The sequence below is a fragment of the Hyperolius riggenbachi genome, chromosome 5 (genome assembly GCF_040937935.1).
Source record: "Hyperolius riggenbachi isolate aHypRig1 chromosome 5, aHypRig1.pri, whole genome shotgun sequence".
Classification (NCBI taxonomy): domain Eukaryota; kingdom Metazoa; phylum Chordata; class Amphibia; order Anura; family Hyperoliidae; genus Hyperolius; species Hyperolius riggenbachi.
The window spans coordinates 141945966-141966361 of NC_090650.1; the positions used below are offsets into that span (position 1 = coordinate 141945966).

The 20396-nt window shown below is 42.1% G+C and overlaps 1 protein-coding gene across 2 annotated transcripts in view; it reads left to right on the plus strand.

The window, feature by feature from the left end:
* Positions 1-20396, plus strand: part of LARS2 (leucyl-tRNA synthetase 2, mitochondrial) — a 320228-nt gene that overhangs the window by 179349 nt on the left and 120483 nt on the right. For both annotated transcript variants that reach the window (XM_068236332.1, XM_068236333.1), the window contains exons 11-13: positions 5806-5921; positions 12636-12919; positions 17071-17169. In XM_068236332.1, the coding sequence (XP_068092433.1) occupies positions 5806-5921; positions 12636-12919; positions 17071-17169 (499 nt within the window). The remainder of the gene's footprint in view (positions 1-5805; positions 5922-12635; positions 12920-17070; positions 17170-20396) is intronic.

Sequence of the window (20396 nt, forward strand, 5' to 3'; positions counted from 1 at the left end):
AGTACACTTGTCTAACATATTACCGTACTACCCACTCCTCGGGTGAACTATCTCACTATTGTCTGCATCTCCAGCTTGCTAGAGTTTGTACTCCTGTGTTATATAGAGATATTCCTCTCTCCCAGCTCCTCTGGGAAAGCGAGTATCTCTATGGTTACTGTTGCACCAAACACCTACCCTTACATTGGTTGTCCTGTTTCTGGCTATACTAGTATTATTGGTCATTCTGCAGATCACACATAATCAGGTATAGCATCTGTATTATTGGTGATACTGCAGATCACCAATAATCAGCGAAGTCTGTTCTCGCTGACACCAATCGTTACATGCTCTCAATAAAGTATCGGTGCATTGCTCATTATTTAATTTTAATTGTAAAATTCAGTTGAGGCTTACTTTAGCTTTCTACTGCTCACTAACTTTGCTGATTTGTATTTTTTCTTTAGATAGTGTGCATGGTTTGTGTACAGTAGTTATTGGAGAAAGACACTAAAGATTTGAGTTACTTGCACAGTAGGGGATTGCTCTAATTTGACCCTCTCATGTGGAGTTTTTCTTGCCTACATTATTACTTAAGATGTTCAGCTATGAATTTTACTTTCTTTTATTTTTTACAGCTGGGGCCATTAAACCTCCTTGTGTTTGTGTTAACAGAATATCTCTTTTTGGATTGTTTGCTTTCCATGTTTCTATAGAAACATCATACACTTTTGTTGGAGATTCTGCATTGTCAATGCAGGAATCAATACACTTGCCAACTTGTCAACCATTATTGTTTTGGGTCTCATGGGGTCTGTTGAGTGTCATTATTTTGGGGATGTCTGCTTTTCCTTGGTGAAGGGTCTATCTGCCCTGTGGCATTCTATTGCCAATATATTTTACTTTTTTACATGTATACTGTAGCTGCTTGGAAACTATTTAAATTGTCTTTTTATGAACTGAAACTAAGGCTTATTTTTGTAGTAGGGCTTATATTTTGAGCATCTTCAAAATTCCTGAAAAATCATGCTAGGACTTATTTTTAGGGTAGGTCTTATGGTTGGGGAAATAGAGTATATTAAGGTATTAAATGGATGTTGGGGTACTTTATTTAGCCTTTTTCCATGCGTATGTAGAGCTTTTAGCAAATGAGGCAGGACATTACAGGCCGGGTCACACTTGTTTCTGCAAGAACGCAGAAAGTGGATTCTATGTTAAAAATAGGTCCCACTTCCACTCGTGCAGAAACACGGATCGCACACGGATCCATGTGGCATGGATTGAAAATGTCACAGAGAGTCCGGATTTGACACTTTTTTTCCCAGACTGAACAGGAAAACGTGCCCAATGCAAGCCTATGAGAATGGACACATTCCATTCTCATTAGGCTAGTCGCCGCATCCGCGTCGCCCGTTTCAGCTGCATCCCGTCTTCATCATGACATTGTACTTGAGCGTCCCGCCATCCATCTCTGCCACTCGGTCCATTCTGAAGATCCCGGAGGCCAACAGAAGCATGGGATTCTCCATGGGGCTGCAACAGACCCAAGGGAATTCTCAGCAACAGAGAGAATTTTCATTGGTTCATGTTGAACCAATGAAAATTCTCCCTGTTGCTAGGCAGAATTGGCCTGTTGCAGCCTATGGAGAGCCATGCTTCTGCTGGCCTCCAGGCTGTGGAAGGGACCAAGCGGCGGGATGAGCGGTGGTGGCGAGACAACATGAGCATCCAAAGCGTACGTACCGACACACGGAATGTTCCATACATCCAGATTAGATCTGTGTCAAACTGATCAGTTTTTCAGAAAAACAGATCCCTTTGTCACGGATCTGATCTGGAACCGGACAAGTGGGGACCAAGCCTAAGCCATTAACCTAATAGCTGACTGTACTTGCTCAGTTTATCATGTGAAATGGGGACAGACAATACTGGATTAATTATAGATAAGTGCACACCACCCAAAAAGAGAGATTTTATAAGACTCTTTGCCCACCTCTACCCGTTATATTCTGCTAACATCTTAAAATCCCTAGCTTAGCCCATTCAGTGCACACAATCCCCACTTACAAATGACTCGAGTTACAATGTTCCAGAGATGCAAACAAAGTTGTCTTTATGTACAAAATGTCATTCTTCATTACATATTTCTGTTGTTAAATGTTACAGCATTCATTTGCTGGCCTCAGGGTCAACTGGACTAAGTCTTATGTTCTCCCAATAGACCTTTCTCCTCCTACAGAAGTACATTTAAGTTCACAAGTACAATGGGTCAGTGAGTTTAAGTATCTAGGGATAATAGTATCCAGATTCCCGCTGGAATTTGTGGCACTAAACCTCTTACACCTATTGCAATCAGTTTTTGCTAAACTCCTGCCTGGGAAAAACTCCTACTAAGCACAGTTGGCCGCTCCATCTTATTTAAAATGATCCTACTACCTTAAGTCCTATACATTACCTGGCAGTCACCAATGTACTTACCACCAGACACGTTTACCAATCTTAATATGCATTTAACACAGTTTATATGGGCCATTTGAAGACATAGATTACTGGGAGGGAGGAGGTGCCCCAAGATGTGATTTGTGGAAGGGTTAATGTCATCTGGATAAAACATAAATAAATAGGCTTACTTTTAAAAGAAGGGGGTAGCCCAAATAAAGTAATAACATTTTTAATAGAAACCAGACACTTGAATGATAACTCGTTTCGTGGATCGCAGTCCGCTTCCTCAGATCAAATAATTAAAGTGTCTGAAACAATTAAAAAACATTGGCACTCCTCAGTGTGCAAAATGGAAAAACATAAAAAATAACTTTATAACTCATAAAATATTACCTAGGACAATATATATACAGTATGCAATCAGCAATCAACTATCTATGTCAGTTGCTGCAAGATGGTAGGCTCAAATTCTTTGATCAGCTAGCAACCGCTTAAACACACTCTTCTATGTCAATTTGATACCCTCTCCATCAGTATGACGGACTATAGCATTTTGGAAATCCCTTGTAGCCTATCCTCTAATCAACTGATCTCGGCACTGTATTCTGTAATTCTGTAAATGGCTAGTAGGAAGGCTGAGGCTCGCAGGATGGTTTGGGAAAGGGGCGTTGGATCTATATTGGAGGAAGGACGGGGAGGAGACATTAGATAGAGTAACTAAGGTAGCCCCTGCTACTCCTATACATTATTTATCAGGCATATCTCACTCCCATGTGACTAGCCAAATTCAAGCCTGGTGCCTTGCCTAATTGCCCAAAGTGTTTTGTAAAGCTGGGTACCTTTCAGCACATGCTGCGAACTTGTCCATTAGTCAATACTTATTGGACTTGGATTGTAAAATTACCGGTACTTAATGACTTCATGGAATGTCCGATCACCAGTGACCCAAATGTCCTTTTCTTGATACTTTAAGCAGAAAAATTTGAAACAGTTTAACATAGGGGTCCTACACCTGGCCCGAAAATGTCTTAACAGATATTGGATACTTGCTAAAGTCCCTACTTGTAATGAGTGGATCAGGTCAGTGAAACAAGTGCTTCCTCTTAGTAGGGCGGTGTACCAGTGCAAACATGCAGAAGATAAATTTGTGAAAATATAATCTGTATAGTTCAATTCCTCTCAAACTAGACTATAAAGAGATACTAAATGGAGATTACATACATGCATAATGACTGATTTAATGTTCTGTATATGTGCGATATCTTGTACTGAGAGACTGATGTACATACCTCAGAAAGGCATTAGTTTGACAGGGTTCCTGAGTTATCTTGTTCTGTTTTGTGTCATGTATGCAAAACTTAAGTTGGTTGTGTCTATATCGCTTTTATATTTTGTATGTCGATATTTTTCAACACCACTTGCTTTAAAAAAAAAAGTTACAGCATTGCATAAACTGTTTTAAGTTCTAAAAAACACTTTAAAACCACCTCGAAAACAACAACAACAAAAAAAAACCTGTTTATACTGTATGTCCAAACCCAGAGTTGTCCAAAAGTAAATATATTATTCATGTTTCACCATGTTTAATACACCACCTAACTTGCAAACAAATTCAGCTTACAAACAATCTTCCAGAACACAAGTTGTTTGAAAGTAGGGGGCCGCTTGTATAGAGAAATTTGGTGTATTTAAGGCAAGATATACTGTAGAATTTATTATAGCTGCAGGCTGCAATAAACTACAGGATTTAGAAATCCTCCTTAGTATCTTGCCTGTTTTAATCTTTGGAACATAAACAGCTATTGTAGCTTGTCAAATTCTTTTCCTGCATCTGACATTATAGCAGAGGTTCTCTGTTAGTTGAGAACAATTATAATTACCGTAGTTCTAGTATTGTCTCTTACTGTATTGCACCATCTTTTTGCCCACCACTTTGATTCTATATTTCCATTAATATAACATAGCCTGGGTGTGAATGAATTGGTACACCATTAGGTGTTGGTAGAGTGCACTCACGTATGCGCAGTACACAGCGGCCCATTTTCAGGAGCACTCGGGCTCCCATTCTCTGTCCTCCATTTTGAAAATGGCCATTACCCCATAACAGCTTTCTGGTCAGCACACTGTTAAACTGTAATATCGCCCACTTGAGCAATAGGGAAACATGAACATTACCGGGCACATCAGTTGTCCACTCAGCTATAACTGACAGCAACTGATATATAACTGACAGCAACTGATATATTTCAGTTCTGACAAAATGTTGTCAGAACTGGAAGGGATCATTGTCAGAAGAAAATGGAGAGCTTCTGAGAGGAACTGATGGCTAGGTAACGATTTAATGTTCATTTGAAGTTACCGCATGTGTTTATTTTATATAAGTGTACTCAGTACAGGTTCCCTTTAAGGTAAGGTTATACTGCTGCTGGGAATATATCTACACATGAGGGAGGAGGTGCACATGTGCAAGGCTTTTCCGCTGGGATGGCCCAAAACAGCATGTGTTTGAGGCTTCATATAATATGGGAAGAGCACATTTTATAAAGATGTTCAGCTTTGTCAAGCCACTGTACTCCTTACAAACACTTGTGAATGGTTTAAATGCTGTTTTTGATAAAGTCATCTGGAAAGATAAAAGAACCAGAAGTGCTCTGAATAGACTGCAGCAAGCTAGACCTTAAATAGGCCTGATTATTCCATAAACCAGACTTTACAACTTGACAAGCATTTTCAAGCATACCTGCGCTTGGTTGAACACTCCATTTTTATTGTACTAAATGCCTGTACACACGCTTGATTAAAGTTGGGTTAGCTGATAATCAGGTGTGTGTACATGGCCCCCAACTGCCTACTGCGCAAGCGATCTGCTTAGCAACTCACCCAATAGATGGCCAACCGCTTTGAAGCTGACGCTCCCTCACCCGCCATGTGACGTCACCCACGCACTGCTTTGTTGTCCCTCCACCATCGCCCTCTGCATAGCAATAGAATGCTTTGTCAGCTGCACAGCTTACATGCGTCTGTACAGGCTGGAACGCGATGTCGTCCTAGGGGTTCGGGTCCGACGGACGACATAAGTCCGCACCTTTACACTGAAGGAATCCAGGAGGTCAAATCCTTAAACAGTAATGCCAGTTTGCAAATAATTCAGACATGTGCACTTTAAAGATTTTGAAGCTATGCTCAGTTTTGTCCAGCTTTTACTCATAGTAGTTGAACCTGCAGTGTGTTAGTGCTTGTCAGAATAACAATCAAGTAATCATTATGACAAGCAACGTAATAGGAAACATCTCAAAGATGTTTCCTTTGTTCAGTGGGTAATTGAACTGTTTGTTTTTAATGTAATATTGTATGCCTCAGTAACTCTGCATTGTCTATTGATAGGTATTCCAAGCACAAACTTAGAAGATGAAATCTTGGCAGACAAATTGGGTCTGGCTTATTCAAGGGTTACTGAAACGCTTGCTGATGGCTCAGAGAGAGTAATAAACTCTGAACAGGTAGGATTGATACCTTCGGAATGTACAATAATGTCCCTAATGTATGTTAGCTTAATTAAAAAAAAAAATACACATAGGATTGTTAGTCTAAGTGGCCATATAACTTAGAACCACTATAGCCTTAGAAAAACTGCAGTCAAGTCCGTGTTTCCCAGACTGGGCATCAAGTGTCAGCAGGCCCGGATTTACAGGAGCCTATAAGCACAGATGTCCTGGCACCCTAGACTTCTCCCTCCATGAACCTACAAACTCCCACGAACTGCAAGTGTGCTGACTGGCTCTTCTCCCTTACTTATCTTTCCATCACAGGTAGCTAGAGTTGCCCCTTAGTAGTAGGTAGCCCAAAGTACCCTGAATAATAAGTAGCTACAGATGCCCCCAAGTATTAGGTAGCTAGCAGACCCTCAGTATTAAGTAGCTAAAGGTGCCCCTGACCGAAGGCAGCTCTTGGCAGTGGAATGTCGAGCAGGGTGTGTAACCTCTCATCAGGACTCTGCATAGGGAAGTAGGGAGGGAGGGGCCCAGGGAGGGGAGTCGCCCTTCCATTACAGTGCCTTATGGTAAATGCGGCCCTGAGTGTCATTAATGATTGTCATGATTTTTTTATTTTATTTATTATTTTTATAGTACTGACATGTTCCACAGCACTTTACAGAGAATACAGTTTTATCACTAACTGTCCCTCAAAGCTCACAATCTAATCCCTACCATGGTCATTTGCCCATCATAGTCTAGGGTCAATTAGGGAGGAAGGCAGCTGACATACCTGTATGTTTTTGGGATGTGGGAAGTAACCGGAGTGCCTTGAGGATACCCAAGCAGACACCCACTTTTTGTGCAGACTGCACAGTCAACCCACACCCCAATCATAAATTAGTCATGACATCATAAATTCTGTTAACAAGTTTTTTTTGTTGTTTTTTTATTTCCATATATTTACTTTCATTTTCCCTTGGGGCTTTAATAGTCACTGAGCTGTGCATGCTGGGCACAGCACTGAACTATCCAGGCTGACAGGATTGCTCTTTAATCACCCAGTGCAAGACATAAGACTTGATAGCAGGGAGCTGCTGTGTGTAAGCTGCAAAGACAGAAAGCTGTGCAGGCTGAATATAGCACCGTGCTGTTTACAGGTTTAACGGGATATGAATTATTATGGAAGATGGCTGCTAGCAGCTCTAGTTGAATGTGACTGGTGGAGATTGGGATTTCCACACTGATGACATTACTTTGTGTTATAATTTAAGTAGGCCTCAGTTATTTGGACTGAGTTAGTCAAAAAGGCTTGATGAGCAGACCTGCCCTTTAAGGGGATTTTCTCTTAGAGAGAAAATCTGCAGTTCTGTCAGCAGAACTAGAACATACCAGGAAGCTGTTCTATGGACAAGGCCGCAGGTCTCCCTGACCTGGGCATGTACCGCCACTGGAACAATAAACATCAGCCATGTTTTGTAAATATCCACATTCCTGCATGTAGGTCAAATGCCTCATTGATTATTAATCGAGTAGGTGGGTATGATGACACTACGACTGGGTCCACCAATAGTCTAACAATATTTGAGAGGAAGAGAACAGTACCTGGCACCAAACGCAGCAGGGCAGACACACCGGACCCGGAAGAAGGAGCGTGCTCATCCACAAGTTTGTTGCATCCAGTAGACTTGAAGAGAGGAAAAGGAGGCACCGCTTCTTTAAAATTCCTTTATTCCGGTGGGGGAAGTAGCAGGTACACAGCAGTGGGGGTAAAAAAGGCCTGACAGCTGTTTCGCTGGTTTAAACCAGCTTCTTCAGAGGCAGAGTGTACCACCAATAGTCTGATTTAGGAGATGGCGAAGATGATGTCATATTTAACTCTTTCCTAGTCGGTATTAAAACCGAGGTGGGCGATCAGAGCTCACTCTGCTTCTTACTTTCGCACTAGCTCGCAAGGCTGACTGGGACCTCTAAGTATGTTAATTCCTTTCTGTAATCTGATATAATGTATGCTGTACATAGGTAGTCTAGTGTAACTTTGGTTAGAAAGAAGGTACCTGATTAGACTTCAGCAGGAAGTCTAATCAAGAAGCTTGTAACGCAACATGAAGTTTGGCGTGGCTAGGATATGATGAACTGTGTCTATCTGTATTTCTGTTCTTGAATAAATAACGTAAACCTTGAAGAAGCCTGAGAAAGTCTATCTCCTGCTTGCTGTGGTGAGAGTCAAGTGGTCTCACAGTCTGTGAGACGCAACTGTAAGAAGTTAATGGTGTCGAAGCAAGGTGATATAGAATAGGTTCTAACACTTTGTGCTAAACATAAGGCATTTAGGATAATAACCTGAGAGGAGAAAAATCTTTTCAGTTACTTACCTAAATCGTGGGAAGCCTCTGAATGATCCAGAGGCTTGCCAGAAGATCCTTCACAGCCCCACTTGCTATTGGCCAGGACCCTCTTCATCTCCATGGCCACTCTCCCATTTGTGCACAAGGGTGACTCTACTGCGCATGCGCGAGTATGGTCCACGCTTGGCCAGTTGCATAAAGCCGCTTATGCATGGATGAAAAGGCATGCACAAACTGCAATATAGTCGCGCTCTTACACGGATGGGAGAGTGGCTGGCCACGAGAACATATTCAACAAGCTTTTGTCAAATATGTTCAAGGGAGCCCAACGGTAGAATGAAGGCTCAAAGAAGATCGGGGAAACTTCTGGACTATCCAGAGGCTTCCTACAAGTGATGGTTAAGTAGATGCAAAAAACGTCGAGTTGATGCAAATTTATGAAGCTTGAAAATGAACCGATCAAATTTTACCTCAGCAGGATTTGATTGGTTCATTTTCAAGCTGCATAAATTAGCATCAACTCAAAGTTATTTGCATCTACTTGACCATCACTACTTCCTATTACTTAGGTAAGTATCTTCCATTTTTTCATCCACTTCAGTTATGTTTTAAGGACATCTTTATATTCCTTTTATTACATCACAGCCAGCACACAATGTTCATCCCAGCAGATTACTAAATCGGCCTTGCCTTCGTTTTATACATCTTCTGTCATAGAAATTGTTTTATATACTGGTAAATACTTATTTGAGTCTCAGTTCAATAACAGCAGTAAAATGAATAGCCAGTGGTCCTTGGCTTTACAGTATGATTAAAATATATTTATTAGATACCTGTTTACTAAAAGGGGAACTTATGAAAACATGAAAAGCTTATAAAAAGCGAAATTTTGCACATCATTTTAGCTACCAGAATCTCTGGAACTACTTATTATTTTAACTTTAGGTAACCTCTGGTAATATTTTATTTTAATATTATGTTCGGTTTATGTTGCCTAGGTTTGTGACAGGTGTGCTTTAAAGGACAGATATTATGGAAGAGTTGGCATTATGAAGCACTGATGAATCTAAAGACATTGGCCTCAATTCACTAAGCTTCTCTCCTGTCTTTAACCCTCCTGGCGGTATAAAAAAATCCGCCAGGAGGGAGCGCAGCAGTTTTTAAAAAAAAATGTTTTTCCTATATCATGTAGCGAGCCCAGGGCTCGCTACATGATAGCCGCTGCTTAGCGGCATCCCCCCGCCCTCTTCGATCGCCTTCGGCGATCTCCGATCAGGAAATCCCGTTCAAAGAACGGGATTTCCTGGAGGGCTTCCCCCGTCGCCATGGCGACGGGGCGGGATGACGTCACCGACGTCACTGACGTCGGGACGTCATTGGGAGTCTCGGGCCACCCCTCGGCGCTGCCTGGCACTGATTGGCCAGGCAGCGCACGGGGTCTGGGGGGGGGGCGTGCGGCGTGACGGATAGTGGCGATCGTGCGCGGAGCGGCGGCGATCAGTGTGCTGGCGCAGCTAGCAAAGTGCTAGCTGCGTCCAGCAAAAAAAAAATTAAACAAATCGGCCCAGCAGGGCCGGAGCGGCACCCTCCGGCGGCTTTCCCCGAACTACGTTCGGGGTTACCGCCAAGGAGGTTAATAACGCTTTTAGAGTTATCACCACAGTGATAAGGCATGTAGTATTTAGGAAACATTTTACCTCGGGCAAACCTAAAGTTAAAGAGACTCTGTAACAAAATTTTCATCCTTATTTCTTCTATCCTATAAGTTCCTATGCATGTTCTAATGTGGTCTGGCTTACTGCAGCCTTTCCTACTTGCACAGTCGCTGTATTATCTCTGTTATATGATATAATCTTCTCTCCTCTGTCGGGCTGAGGCACTCAGACTGGAATGTGCAGGGCTGCTTGTGATTGGCTAGAAGCTATACACACCCTCTCCAGGCCCCCTGCAGCAGAGAGTGGCAGAAACAGCACAGAGGGGCCCAGGAGAACATAATGAATAGAATGGTATGCTTTTTGTTGTAAGAATTTTAGAGTACAGATTCTCTTTAACTCTTCTGTCTTTAACCAGTTCGGCCTATCTGGACGAGCTTCCTTGTTCAGATAGGCACTGCTGCTGCCGCCGGCTGGTGCCGCGATCGGGCGCGCCCCCGCACGCGCTCCCGCTGCCCGCCGCTAGCCCCCCGATCAGTGAATGGGAATATAATTCCCATTCACCGATCTACCTTCCCCGCAGAAATACCGACGCTTTCTCTCCAGAGAGCGCGGTATTTCTGCCCCCAGGAAACATCTCCCCAACATTTTAGTTCCTGGATGCGAGATCGTTCGCATCCAGGACTTTTTTCACTGTGGCCATCTTGTGGCTAAATAGTAAACTGCACCAACATACAATTTTAATTAAAAAAAAATATTATTTTATATTTAAAATTAGAAGTTTCCCTCCCACACCAAAAATTACCCACATACACTTTTTTTTATTAAAAAATAAATAAAAAATACAATAAAAAAAAAAACAAAAACAACATAAATAGTTACCCAAGGATCTGAACTTTTTAAATATGCATGTCAAGAAAATATGTTATTATATTATTTAAAATTATAAGCTTATAAATAGTGATGAACGCAAATTGAAAAAATGCACCTTTATTTCTAAATGAAATATCGGCACCATAAATTGTGATAGGGACATCGTTTAAACGGTGTAATAACCGGGACAGATGGGCAAATAAAATACATGAGTTTTAATTACGGTAGCGTATATTAATTTCAAACTATAATGGCCAAAAACTGAGAAATAATGAATTTTTTTCATTTCTTTCTTAATCTTCCTGTTAAAATAGATTTAGAAAAAAATAATTCTTAGCAAAATGTACTACCTAAAGAAAGCCTAATTAGTGGCGGAAACAACAAGATATAGATCAATTCATTGTCATAAGTAGCAATAAAGTTATAGGCGAATGAATGGGAGGTGAACGTTGCTCGGATGCATGAGATTTTCGGACTGCGGTGCTGAACCGGTTAAGTTAAGGTGAGATCTCTGAAGTTAACTCTTTAATCCTTAAAATAACTCAAGTTAAAGGAATACTATCGATACCCAAGTGTTCTAAAATGACAGTGTGTAAATAATGTCTAAATAGCTGTGTAAACATTTTCCTACTTTTCATGTTAAATATCAGAGGCAAAAGCTGTAATTTATTGAGGGTAGGATTTTGCTATATTGGGACAAATCAATTGCAGAAGGGGTGTCTGCTTCAATGCGCAGCCAGAGTTGCATATCAGACTACAGAAAGCAAATATCAAACATATCAAACTCTGAAAGCAAAAACAGTATGAAAAAGCTGTGACAATTAGTTACATTTCCTCTGCTCTCTTCAGACACTTCAGTCAGAAACACAGGACACAGAAGCTGCAGCTGTTCTCTCTGTCACACATAGAGCTACACATAGAGTTAACTGATCAAGTGTGAGGAGAATTTCCCCTCTCCTCATGGCTCAGTCAGTCGTCCGTTTTGGCGTCAGTAAAGTTTGAATGTATTTTGATAACAGTAAACAAAGAAGTTGCTACTAAAATGTATACACCAGTACTTAGCAGCACTTCCCAAACAATTCCTGTGTCAATTGAAAAAAATATGTGAATCGATAGTATTCCTTTAAAGACAGGCTGTTAATTAACTGCATGTGAAAATAACTACAGAGGAGGTAACTTAATAAAGCTGAATATAACCCTGCATTTCAACTTTGCTCTAAAACATTATTTACAGTATATTATATGCAACCAGCATTTTTTTTTACTAGACCAGCATTGGAAGGGTTACACAGGGCTTTAAAGTTCCTGGAGATTTCTGCAGATGCATCCGAAGCTGACATAGATACATTTTGTTTACATAATTGTATCTAAGTGTTGAATGTGACTCACGGTCTCTGACTGAGAAGGAGCTGGAGGACAGCGAAAGAGTGTGTAACATTTCTCAATAGATACATTTAACTAAATAGAATGTAACAATCTGAACTTCTGCATATCTCTCCAACTTTAAACCTCTGTGTTTAACCCTTCCAATGCTGGTTTAGTAAAAAAAAAATGCTTTTTGCATATAATATGCTGTAAATAATGTTTTAGAGCAAAGTTGAAATGCAGGGTTATATTCCGCTTTAAGGACTGAAGAGATGAGATAAATCTCTCACTGTGAAAACTTATCTCTACACCTTAATAAGGCAAGATCGATGTGTTGCGGTAAGTTTTCTCTTACCTTAATATCTCCAGCATGATCTTAGTGAATTGAGGCCAATATTGCATACATTGAAAGCCATAGATTAAATTACCAGTGAGCTAAATATTATTTCATTTTATAGGCATTTGGTATGACTGAGACACGTTAATGTATGCCTGTTTCTCAGTTCACAGGGCTGTCTAGAGAGGAAGCTTTCTCTGCCATTACCCAACAAGCAAGAAATGAGGGAGTAGGTGGACATCTGACCAGCGACAAGCTAAGGGACTGGCTCATATCAAGACAGAGATACTGGGGCACACCAATCCCCATCATACACTGTAAATCCTGTGGTACTGTCCCTGTGCCACTTGAGGACCTGCCTGTTTTCTTGCCCAGTGTTCCCTCCTTCACGGGAAAGGGCTCTTCTCCTTTATCATCAGTTTCAGAGTGGATAAATTGCAAGTGTCCAAAGTAAGTACCTCAAAAAAACATTCCATGTAGCGTATATGAAACATTCCTGAATTAATTAATGCAATAATCTTGTGTTTGCTACTTCCTGCAAGCACTGGTGCCCAAGTGCCAAGCAGGGCTGGATTTACCATAAGGCACTGTAGGCATGTGCCTACAGGCGCCTGATAATGGAAAGGTGGCTCACTCCCCTCCTCTCACATCTCCCTCACTCCTTTACTATATAGAGTTCTGAGCAAAGTGTAAATGGCAGGTTACTCACCAGCTCTCGGCATTCCACTGACAAAATCTCCCTTTAGTCAGGGGCACCTCTAGCTACTTAATACTGAGGTTCCTCTAGCTACCCAATACTTGGGAGCACCTCTAGCTAATTAATATTGTGGGTACTTCTGGCTACCTAATACTAAGAGGCACCTGTTTCATTACAAGGGAGAAGTGACAGCTAGGACACAGCCAGCACACTTGTGGTGCTGTTTGGTGGGGGTTTGTGGGTTCATGGAGGGCAAAGTCTAAGGTACCAGGACATCTGTGCCTATAGGCTCCTGTGAGGTAAATCCGGGCCTGGTGATAAGTAACTATTTTATGTGTTGGGAAACATTTTTTTCTAATGATGTTTCAATAAAATAATATGACAATATTTCTTAGCACAGAAAGTGGACTTTCAGGCAAGGAACTCACAGGGACTATATTCATACTCTCCACCACTGGAAGTCTACCGCTGGCCTCATATGTGCTCTTTATTAAGTGGTCCTGTCTGCTTTGGTGCCAGTATGTTAGAGATGATGACCCTACAGATATGTCTTCTAACATAACAGGTACTCTGAAACAGTAAGAGAAGCTACTTTGATGTAAAGGACCACTACCCACTTGTCTTGTGACCGACACCGCATGAAAGATGGGCATCTGAGAATAGGAAACTCGCCAAACAATCCATGGCTGTGTTGGGAGAGAAGACTCCCGAGAACTAAAGAAAAAGAGGACCAGCCTTCCTGGGGAGATATGTTAGTTTTCTCCTAAAGGTTCACGTTTTAGTACATGCCTGAAAATGCACTGAAAGTGCAGCTATAAAAGTTACATTATGAATAACGTTAAATAATGTAAATTGGCCGTACCTTGGGACTACTTAGTCTGGTCTCTCTGTAAACATACGTAGAAGAATGATTCTAGGAATTGCTTCTTTTTGTGGATTTGTAGCAGTCTCTCAGGGTGAGCTTTCATCTGCTTTTATAGGAAGGAATGGGTGATTAGTGCCATCTGCCTGGTATAAACATGACTTTGCTTGCAGCATTACTCTTTCATATCTAATGGAACAGATAATAACATTCTTTCTCACATCCCTTTTTATAAGATGCAGGTGGCATCATATTTTTGTAAACTCTTTTCCTACCAGTATCCAACAATACAGACATAGACTTTAGTAAAAGCTCTTATAGGCTAGCAGTTCTTATAGCTGAACGGATTTATGCTGTAGACAGGTATGAAAATAGTGCAAGAAAAATGCTTGTAACGATAACATATGCCTGTATTTACAGAATATGTTCTACTGAAACAGCTGTTATATTAAATCAGTTAAATTAGATTAAGTTAGTGCACAGCTGCACAGATTCCTCCCCTCAATACGTGATTTGGAAAGAGGTGTACTAAGGGTGGATGTAGAAACCTAGGGATCTCTGAGAACATCTCATGCTGAGACATCTGTCCATCATTGAAGGATATAAAGGAGTGAGGTATGAGGACATTTAGGCCATTTTACACTAGGGCACTTTTTTGCATTGCATTACCCTTTCTGCACGTAGGGTAACGCAGCAGCAAAGATAGTGTATGGGCTTTAGTACACTAACCACGTTAAGTTGCGCCAGAAGTACCTGATTCACTGCCGACCCACCACAAAGTAATCAGCGCGTTACCGTGCGACTTCTGCAGCGACGTACTTCCTCTCCAGCAAGGAGTACGTCACTAGGTGCGGTGAAGGGTGTGCGGGGGGGGGGGGGCTTGTTGGCTTTGCAGCACTATACATATAACCCTGTCGATGCCGCAGGGTCATTTGAATCAATTTTTGGGCATTCCAGTGCGATGCAAGGGGGCGGAGCGTCACACTGCAATGCTCGATGGTGTAAAACCGTCCTCAAGGTACAGTGGAGGATGAGGCCTGTTTCCTATTTTATCACAGGAAATGATTTTGATGCAGGCACTTGCCTTAGCTTTAATATTGTGCATGTGTGGTGTCATGTTAAGGCTGGCTCTGGAGATTAAGTAGAACAGTGCATTCATGTTCATAAACTACCATATTTTCTGAAAATAGTGTATATGTGCTCAGCAGCTTACCAGTGAGGGCTTAAAGAGACTCTGTAACATCAAAAAGATCTCCTGGGGGGTACTCACCTCAGGTGGGGGAAGCCTCCGGATCCTAATGAGGCTTCCCACGCCGTCCTCTGTCCCACGGGGGTCTCGCTGCAGCCCTCCGAACAGCCGGCGACAGACACGACTGTAATTTCAATATTTACCTTTGCTGGCTCCAGCGGGGGCGCTGTGGCTGCTCTCGGCTCCGAACTACACGGAAATACCCGATCTCAGTCGTGTCCGCTCTACTGCGCAGGCGCCGGAAACTTGCGCCTGCGCAGTAGAGCAGACCCTACAGCGATCGGGTATTTCCGCCTACTTCGGAGCCGACAGCCGTCAGAGCGCCTGCGCAGGAGCCAGGAAGGTAAATATTGACGTCATCTTTCTCAGAGGGCTGCAGCAAGACCCCTGAGGGACGGAGGACGGCGTGGGAAGCCTCATTAGGATCCGGAGGCTTCCCCCACCCGAGGTGAGTACCCCCCAGGGGATCTTTTGACGTTACAGATCCTCTTTAAAGGAAACCTACAGAAGTTTTGACAATTTTAGTATAGGTCAAATTAACAGGTGTGATTAGGGCTGGGTTTTCACTAGAGCCAAGTGTTTCCATCTCCAAGACGGATGCCGGCTCTCGTGTAGCGCAATTAGGCATCTGAATCTCTGTAGCCGTGCCATACATGGCTTCAGGGATTCAGATGTGTTGTCTCAAATTTTGAAGCAGTGCTTCAGGTTTTTTTTACACATACAAATTTGTACGCAGCCTATTGATTTCAATAGGCTGCAATTCCAGATTTGTGGGTGTGAAATTGGGCAGAATCACCTCTAATGGAAACGACCCCTTATGTGAGGAAGATGGGGTCCATGCTGCTACTGCCCTGGTTTTGTTCTTTTGTAAATACAGGATTATTAAGCTATAGCAGTTGGATTAAAGTTGGCTGAGGCAGTCGACAATGACAATGTACGTTTTACTATGCAGCACACAGGACTCAACTTACAAACAAATTGAAACTACAAACTCCTGAAACGTAACCTGTCTGTAAGTAGGTTACGCCTGTATACTCAGTAAACCATAGATGCTTGAATGCTGTTTTTATGCTTCAAAAGCTCAGCTTAATAGTTTTGATGACACAAAGCCCACTGGGGATAAATAAGAGGGGAAAGCAGTGGGGAGGGAACAGTAGAGTTTCCTGGTTTTAGTCTTTACTGTTTGCTCAGGTAAGGGAGGGGAGGTAAATATATGAGAAATATGCCCCTTAACCCTCCTGGCGGTCAATTAAAACTGCCAGGGGGCAGCGCAGCACTATTTTATTATTATTATTTTTTTAAATCATGTAGCTAGCCCAGCGCTAGCTACATGACAGCCTCCGGCGATCAAGCCCGTCTGGAAATCCCATTCTGAACGGGATTTCCATTAGGGCTTCCCCGCCCTTCGGTATGGCGACGGGCGGGATGACGTCACCGACGTCATCGACGTTGTGACATTAAAGGGAGTCCCGATCCACCCCTCAGCGCTGCCTGGCACTGGTTGGCCAGGCAGCGCATGGGGTCTGGGGGGGGGGGGTTGCGCGGCGGGTAGCAGCGAATCGGCGCGGAGCGGCGGTGATCGGGCAGTACACGCAGCTAGCAAAGTGTACCAAAATAAAAATTATGCAAACCTGAGAAATCCTCCTGCGCGGCATAGCCAGCTCAGGCTTACCGCCAGGAAGGTTAAGGCATCTGCTTTGAATTCTGAGCTAGCACCTTTGATGGTTTTGTTTCTTTTATCTCTGATGTTTGTCTTTTGGAAAAGTGTTAATATGTGATTTTGTGTTTCTTAGGTGTGCTGGAAGTGCTGTGAGAGAGACAGACACAATGGATACGTTTGTTGATTCCGCTTGGTACTACTTCAGATATACAGATCCTCATAATTCAGAGAGGTATGAAATGGAAAGCGTTCTATTGTTTACACAAACCGAGGCTGTAACTTTTAGTAGTTGATCTAGGATTTAACACTATCTGGATCATTGTTTAACCACTTCACATCCAGACCTTGTTTCCCACTTATGGACCAGAGCAGTTTTGACAGTCTAGCTATCTCCTTATTTAATCAGAAATAACTTTATTCCTACTTATGACACAGAAATGAAATATATGTTGTTTTTTTCAAGACAAACTAGGCTTTCATTGTATGACATTTTTTCCCTCTAACACTTTTGTTTTCTATGAATTTTAATGAGAAAACAAGGGAAAAAAATAGAAAAAAAACACATTATTTCTCAGTTTTACCAATTCCAGTTTAAAAATAAAAAGTGCTACTGTAGATAAAAAACACTTTGGCTATTGTTTGGCTATTCTTACCGCTTATCACAAAACAGATTATGTTCCTGTCACAATTAATGGTGAAGATATTTAATTCTGAAATACAGTAATGCTACAGTGTGTATTTTTCACTATGAACTGAGAAAATAAAAGTATTTTTAATGGTAAAAATCAATCTCATTAGCTCAGGAAACATATATTCATATATTCATGTTAGTGCTGCATCAAATAGTGCCAGAAATGTGCACAGGAGCAAGCCCAATCCTGCACAGCATTGCTTCTGCTACAAGACGTATATCTACTGACTCGTGGCTTAGATGAAGTCACAGAGGACGCAGATATACTGTAGTGGTGGATAAAGTGGTTAAAATCCAGGGCCATTTTTAACCATTTTAGGCTATTGCCCAGAGTGCCATTGGTCCTGGGGGGCACCAAGCCCCTGTATTAAGCCCTACCCCAAAACAAAGCCCAACTTCCCGTGGTTGTTTGACAACCTGCTTCTGCTGCACGTGTGCAGAAGCAGGAAGTTCAGTGTACTGAAGAACAGCAGCGTTGAATCACACTCCTGAAACAAGCATGCAGCTAATCTTGTCAGACTATGACAAAAAGTATTAGAGGCAATGGTAATTCGCTTGAGGTAATTAGCCTCCATAAAGCTCTCACCTCAAGTTCCCTTTGAACTGAAGACCATGAAATTTAAAAAATAGGCTCAAAACATAAACTCACAAATGCAGAATGACTTTATTGGTGTAGACACTTAAATAACTTGAACCATCATCAACAACAATATATTAAAATCACTTGAAAAGTGGTGCCTGCGGGGAAAAATGAGGTCAACCTCAAATTGCTAATTCATACAACCATTCATGCTGCACACACACAGCAGCCGTGCATATGCATATTTGTAATGCGAAATGCTGTTTTGGGGAAGAGAAAAGAAGTGTGCTTAGTGCTGCTGCCTTCTCATTCTTCCCCTTTGCAGATGTATGAAGCAGAAAAGCATTCAGGCACACCGACTCCTCTCCCCAGTCAAGGTGTCTGCAGCTTTTCTCTGCTTCTCCCACTTCCTCATCCCAAACAAAGTGTTGCATCTGGTCTCCTATCCGTCTCTCGATGGGACAGATAGCTGGATTGCTTCCCCTGCTTCATTGTTCTGCAAAGCAGGGGATGCATGGGCAGCACGGTGGCGTAGTGGTTAGCTCTCTCGCCTTGCAGCACTGGGTCCCTGGTTCGAATCCCAGCCAGGGCACTATCTGCAAAGAGTTTGTATGTTCTCTCCGTGTCTGCGTGGGTTTCCTCCGGGCACTCCGGTTTCCTCCCACATTCCAAAACATACAGATAAGTTAATTGGCTCCCCCTAAAAAAAATTGGCCCTAGACTACAGTACTTACACTACATAATATAGACATATGGCAATGGTAGGGATTAGATTGTGAGCTCCTTTGAGGGACAGTTAGTGACAAGACAATATATATATATATATATATATATATATATATATATATATATATATATATACACTGTACAGCGCTGCGTAATATGTCGGCGCTATATAAATACATAATAATAATAATAATAATAATGCATTCCAGCTATCCGTCCCATTGAAGTGCTGTGGCTGCTCTTCAATACTTTAGGCACATAGCTACGTGATTACTGACTCAGGTCTGGCGCTCCTTTGATGATGTTAGTGCTAGCAGCTGATTATTAAGAACCCAGTCGATGGGCACTGCAATGTAATATCAGTATGTTGTTGTTTTGTTGTTCAAATTATTATTTTTATTTTTTATTTCAAAACAACGTTCAGAGAACTTGAAAAGAGAGAAAAAAATAACATTAGTGCAGAAAATTATTGAATTGTCTTAACTATAAATCAATCAGGTCTGTTTTTGAAGTATAAAGGAGATAAGAGGTGCCCAAGATGAAGTAGAACTACATTAAAAACAGATAAAATATGAAAAAGAAGACACTCGGATTTTGCAGGCTGTTGCCCACTTCTTCAGGCCAATAATTCTGCCAAAGTAACAACTAAGCCAAGCTCTCAGGGCTCGTTTCCACTGTTGCGGTGCGGAATCGCCTGGATTCCACCGCGGAAGAAATCGCATGCGGATGCGTTTCCGCATGCTGTTTTCCCCGCGATTCCGCATGCGATTTCGCATGGCTAAGAAGCAGGCGAATTTAACCATGTCACTGCCTGTGTAAATTGTCATAGCAGTACATGCGAAATCGCGGGGAAAACCGCATGACAAAGCTGCATGCGATTTCCCTATTAAAAGCATTGCGGGCGATTTGCCCGCATTCCAGCCGCACGCGAAATCTGACGGCTCTGCCGTGCAGATTTCCCCCGCACACCAAAACGCACCCGCGCGACGCACAAGTGGAAACTACGTACCGTAGTTCTATTTCATCTTGGGCGCCTCTTATCTCCTTTGTGCTCCATACCCTCCTATTGGAAGAAACCTGGTCCCCAGATTCTCACCTGTAGCTGGTACCCAGTAGTAACTTTTTTGTTAGAGAGTTACCACATCATAAATATCCAAGATAAACATAATAGAGATGAGGTCGAAACATCTACCTGTTCTCTCAGTTGATTGCCCTTGCTGCAACCACTACTTTTTAGTACTCTTTTTGTAGTGAGGTACTGCACCATTTGGGCTTTTGCTGTGTTTTTGGAAGTTGCATTGACATCTTATCCTACCTATGTTTTTGAAGTGCCCCCCAACTGCATCACTCTGCATAAGGGAGAAAGTGAAGAGGAGAATGACTACAGCATAAGTTGGGGTAACATTATGGTAAACTGGGTCAGGGGAAAGAGATTATAGCAAGGGATGTATACGTAATGATG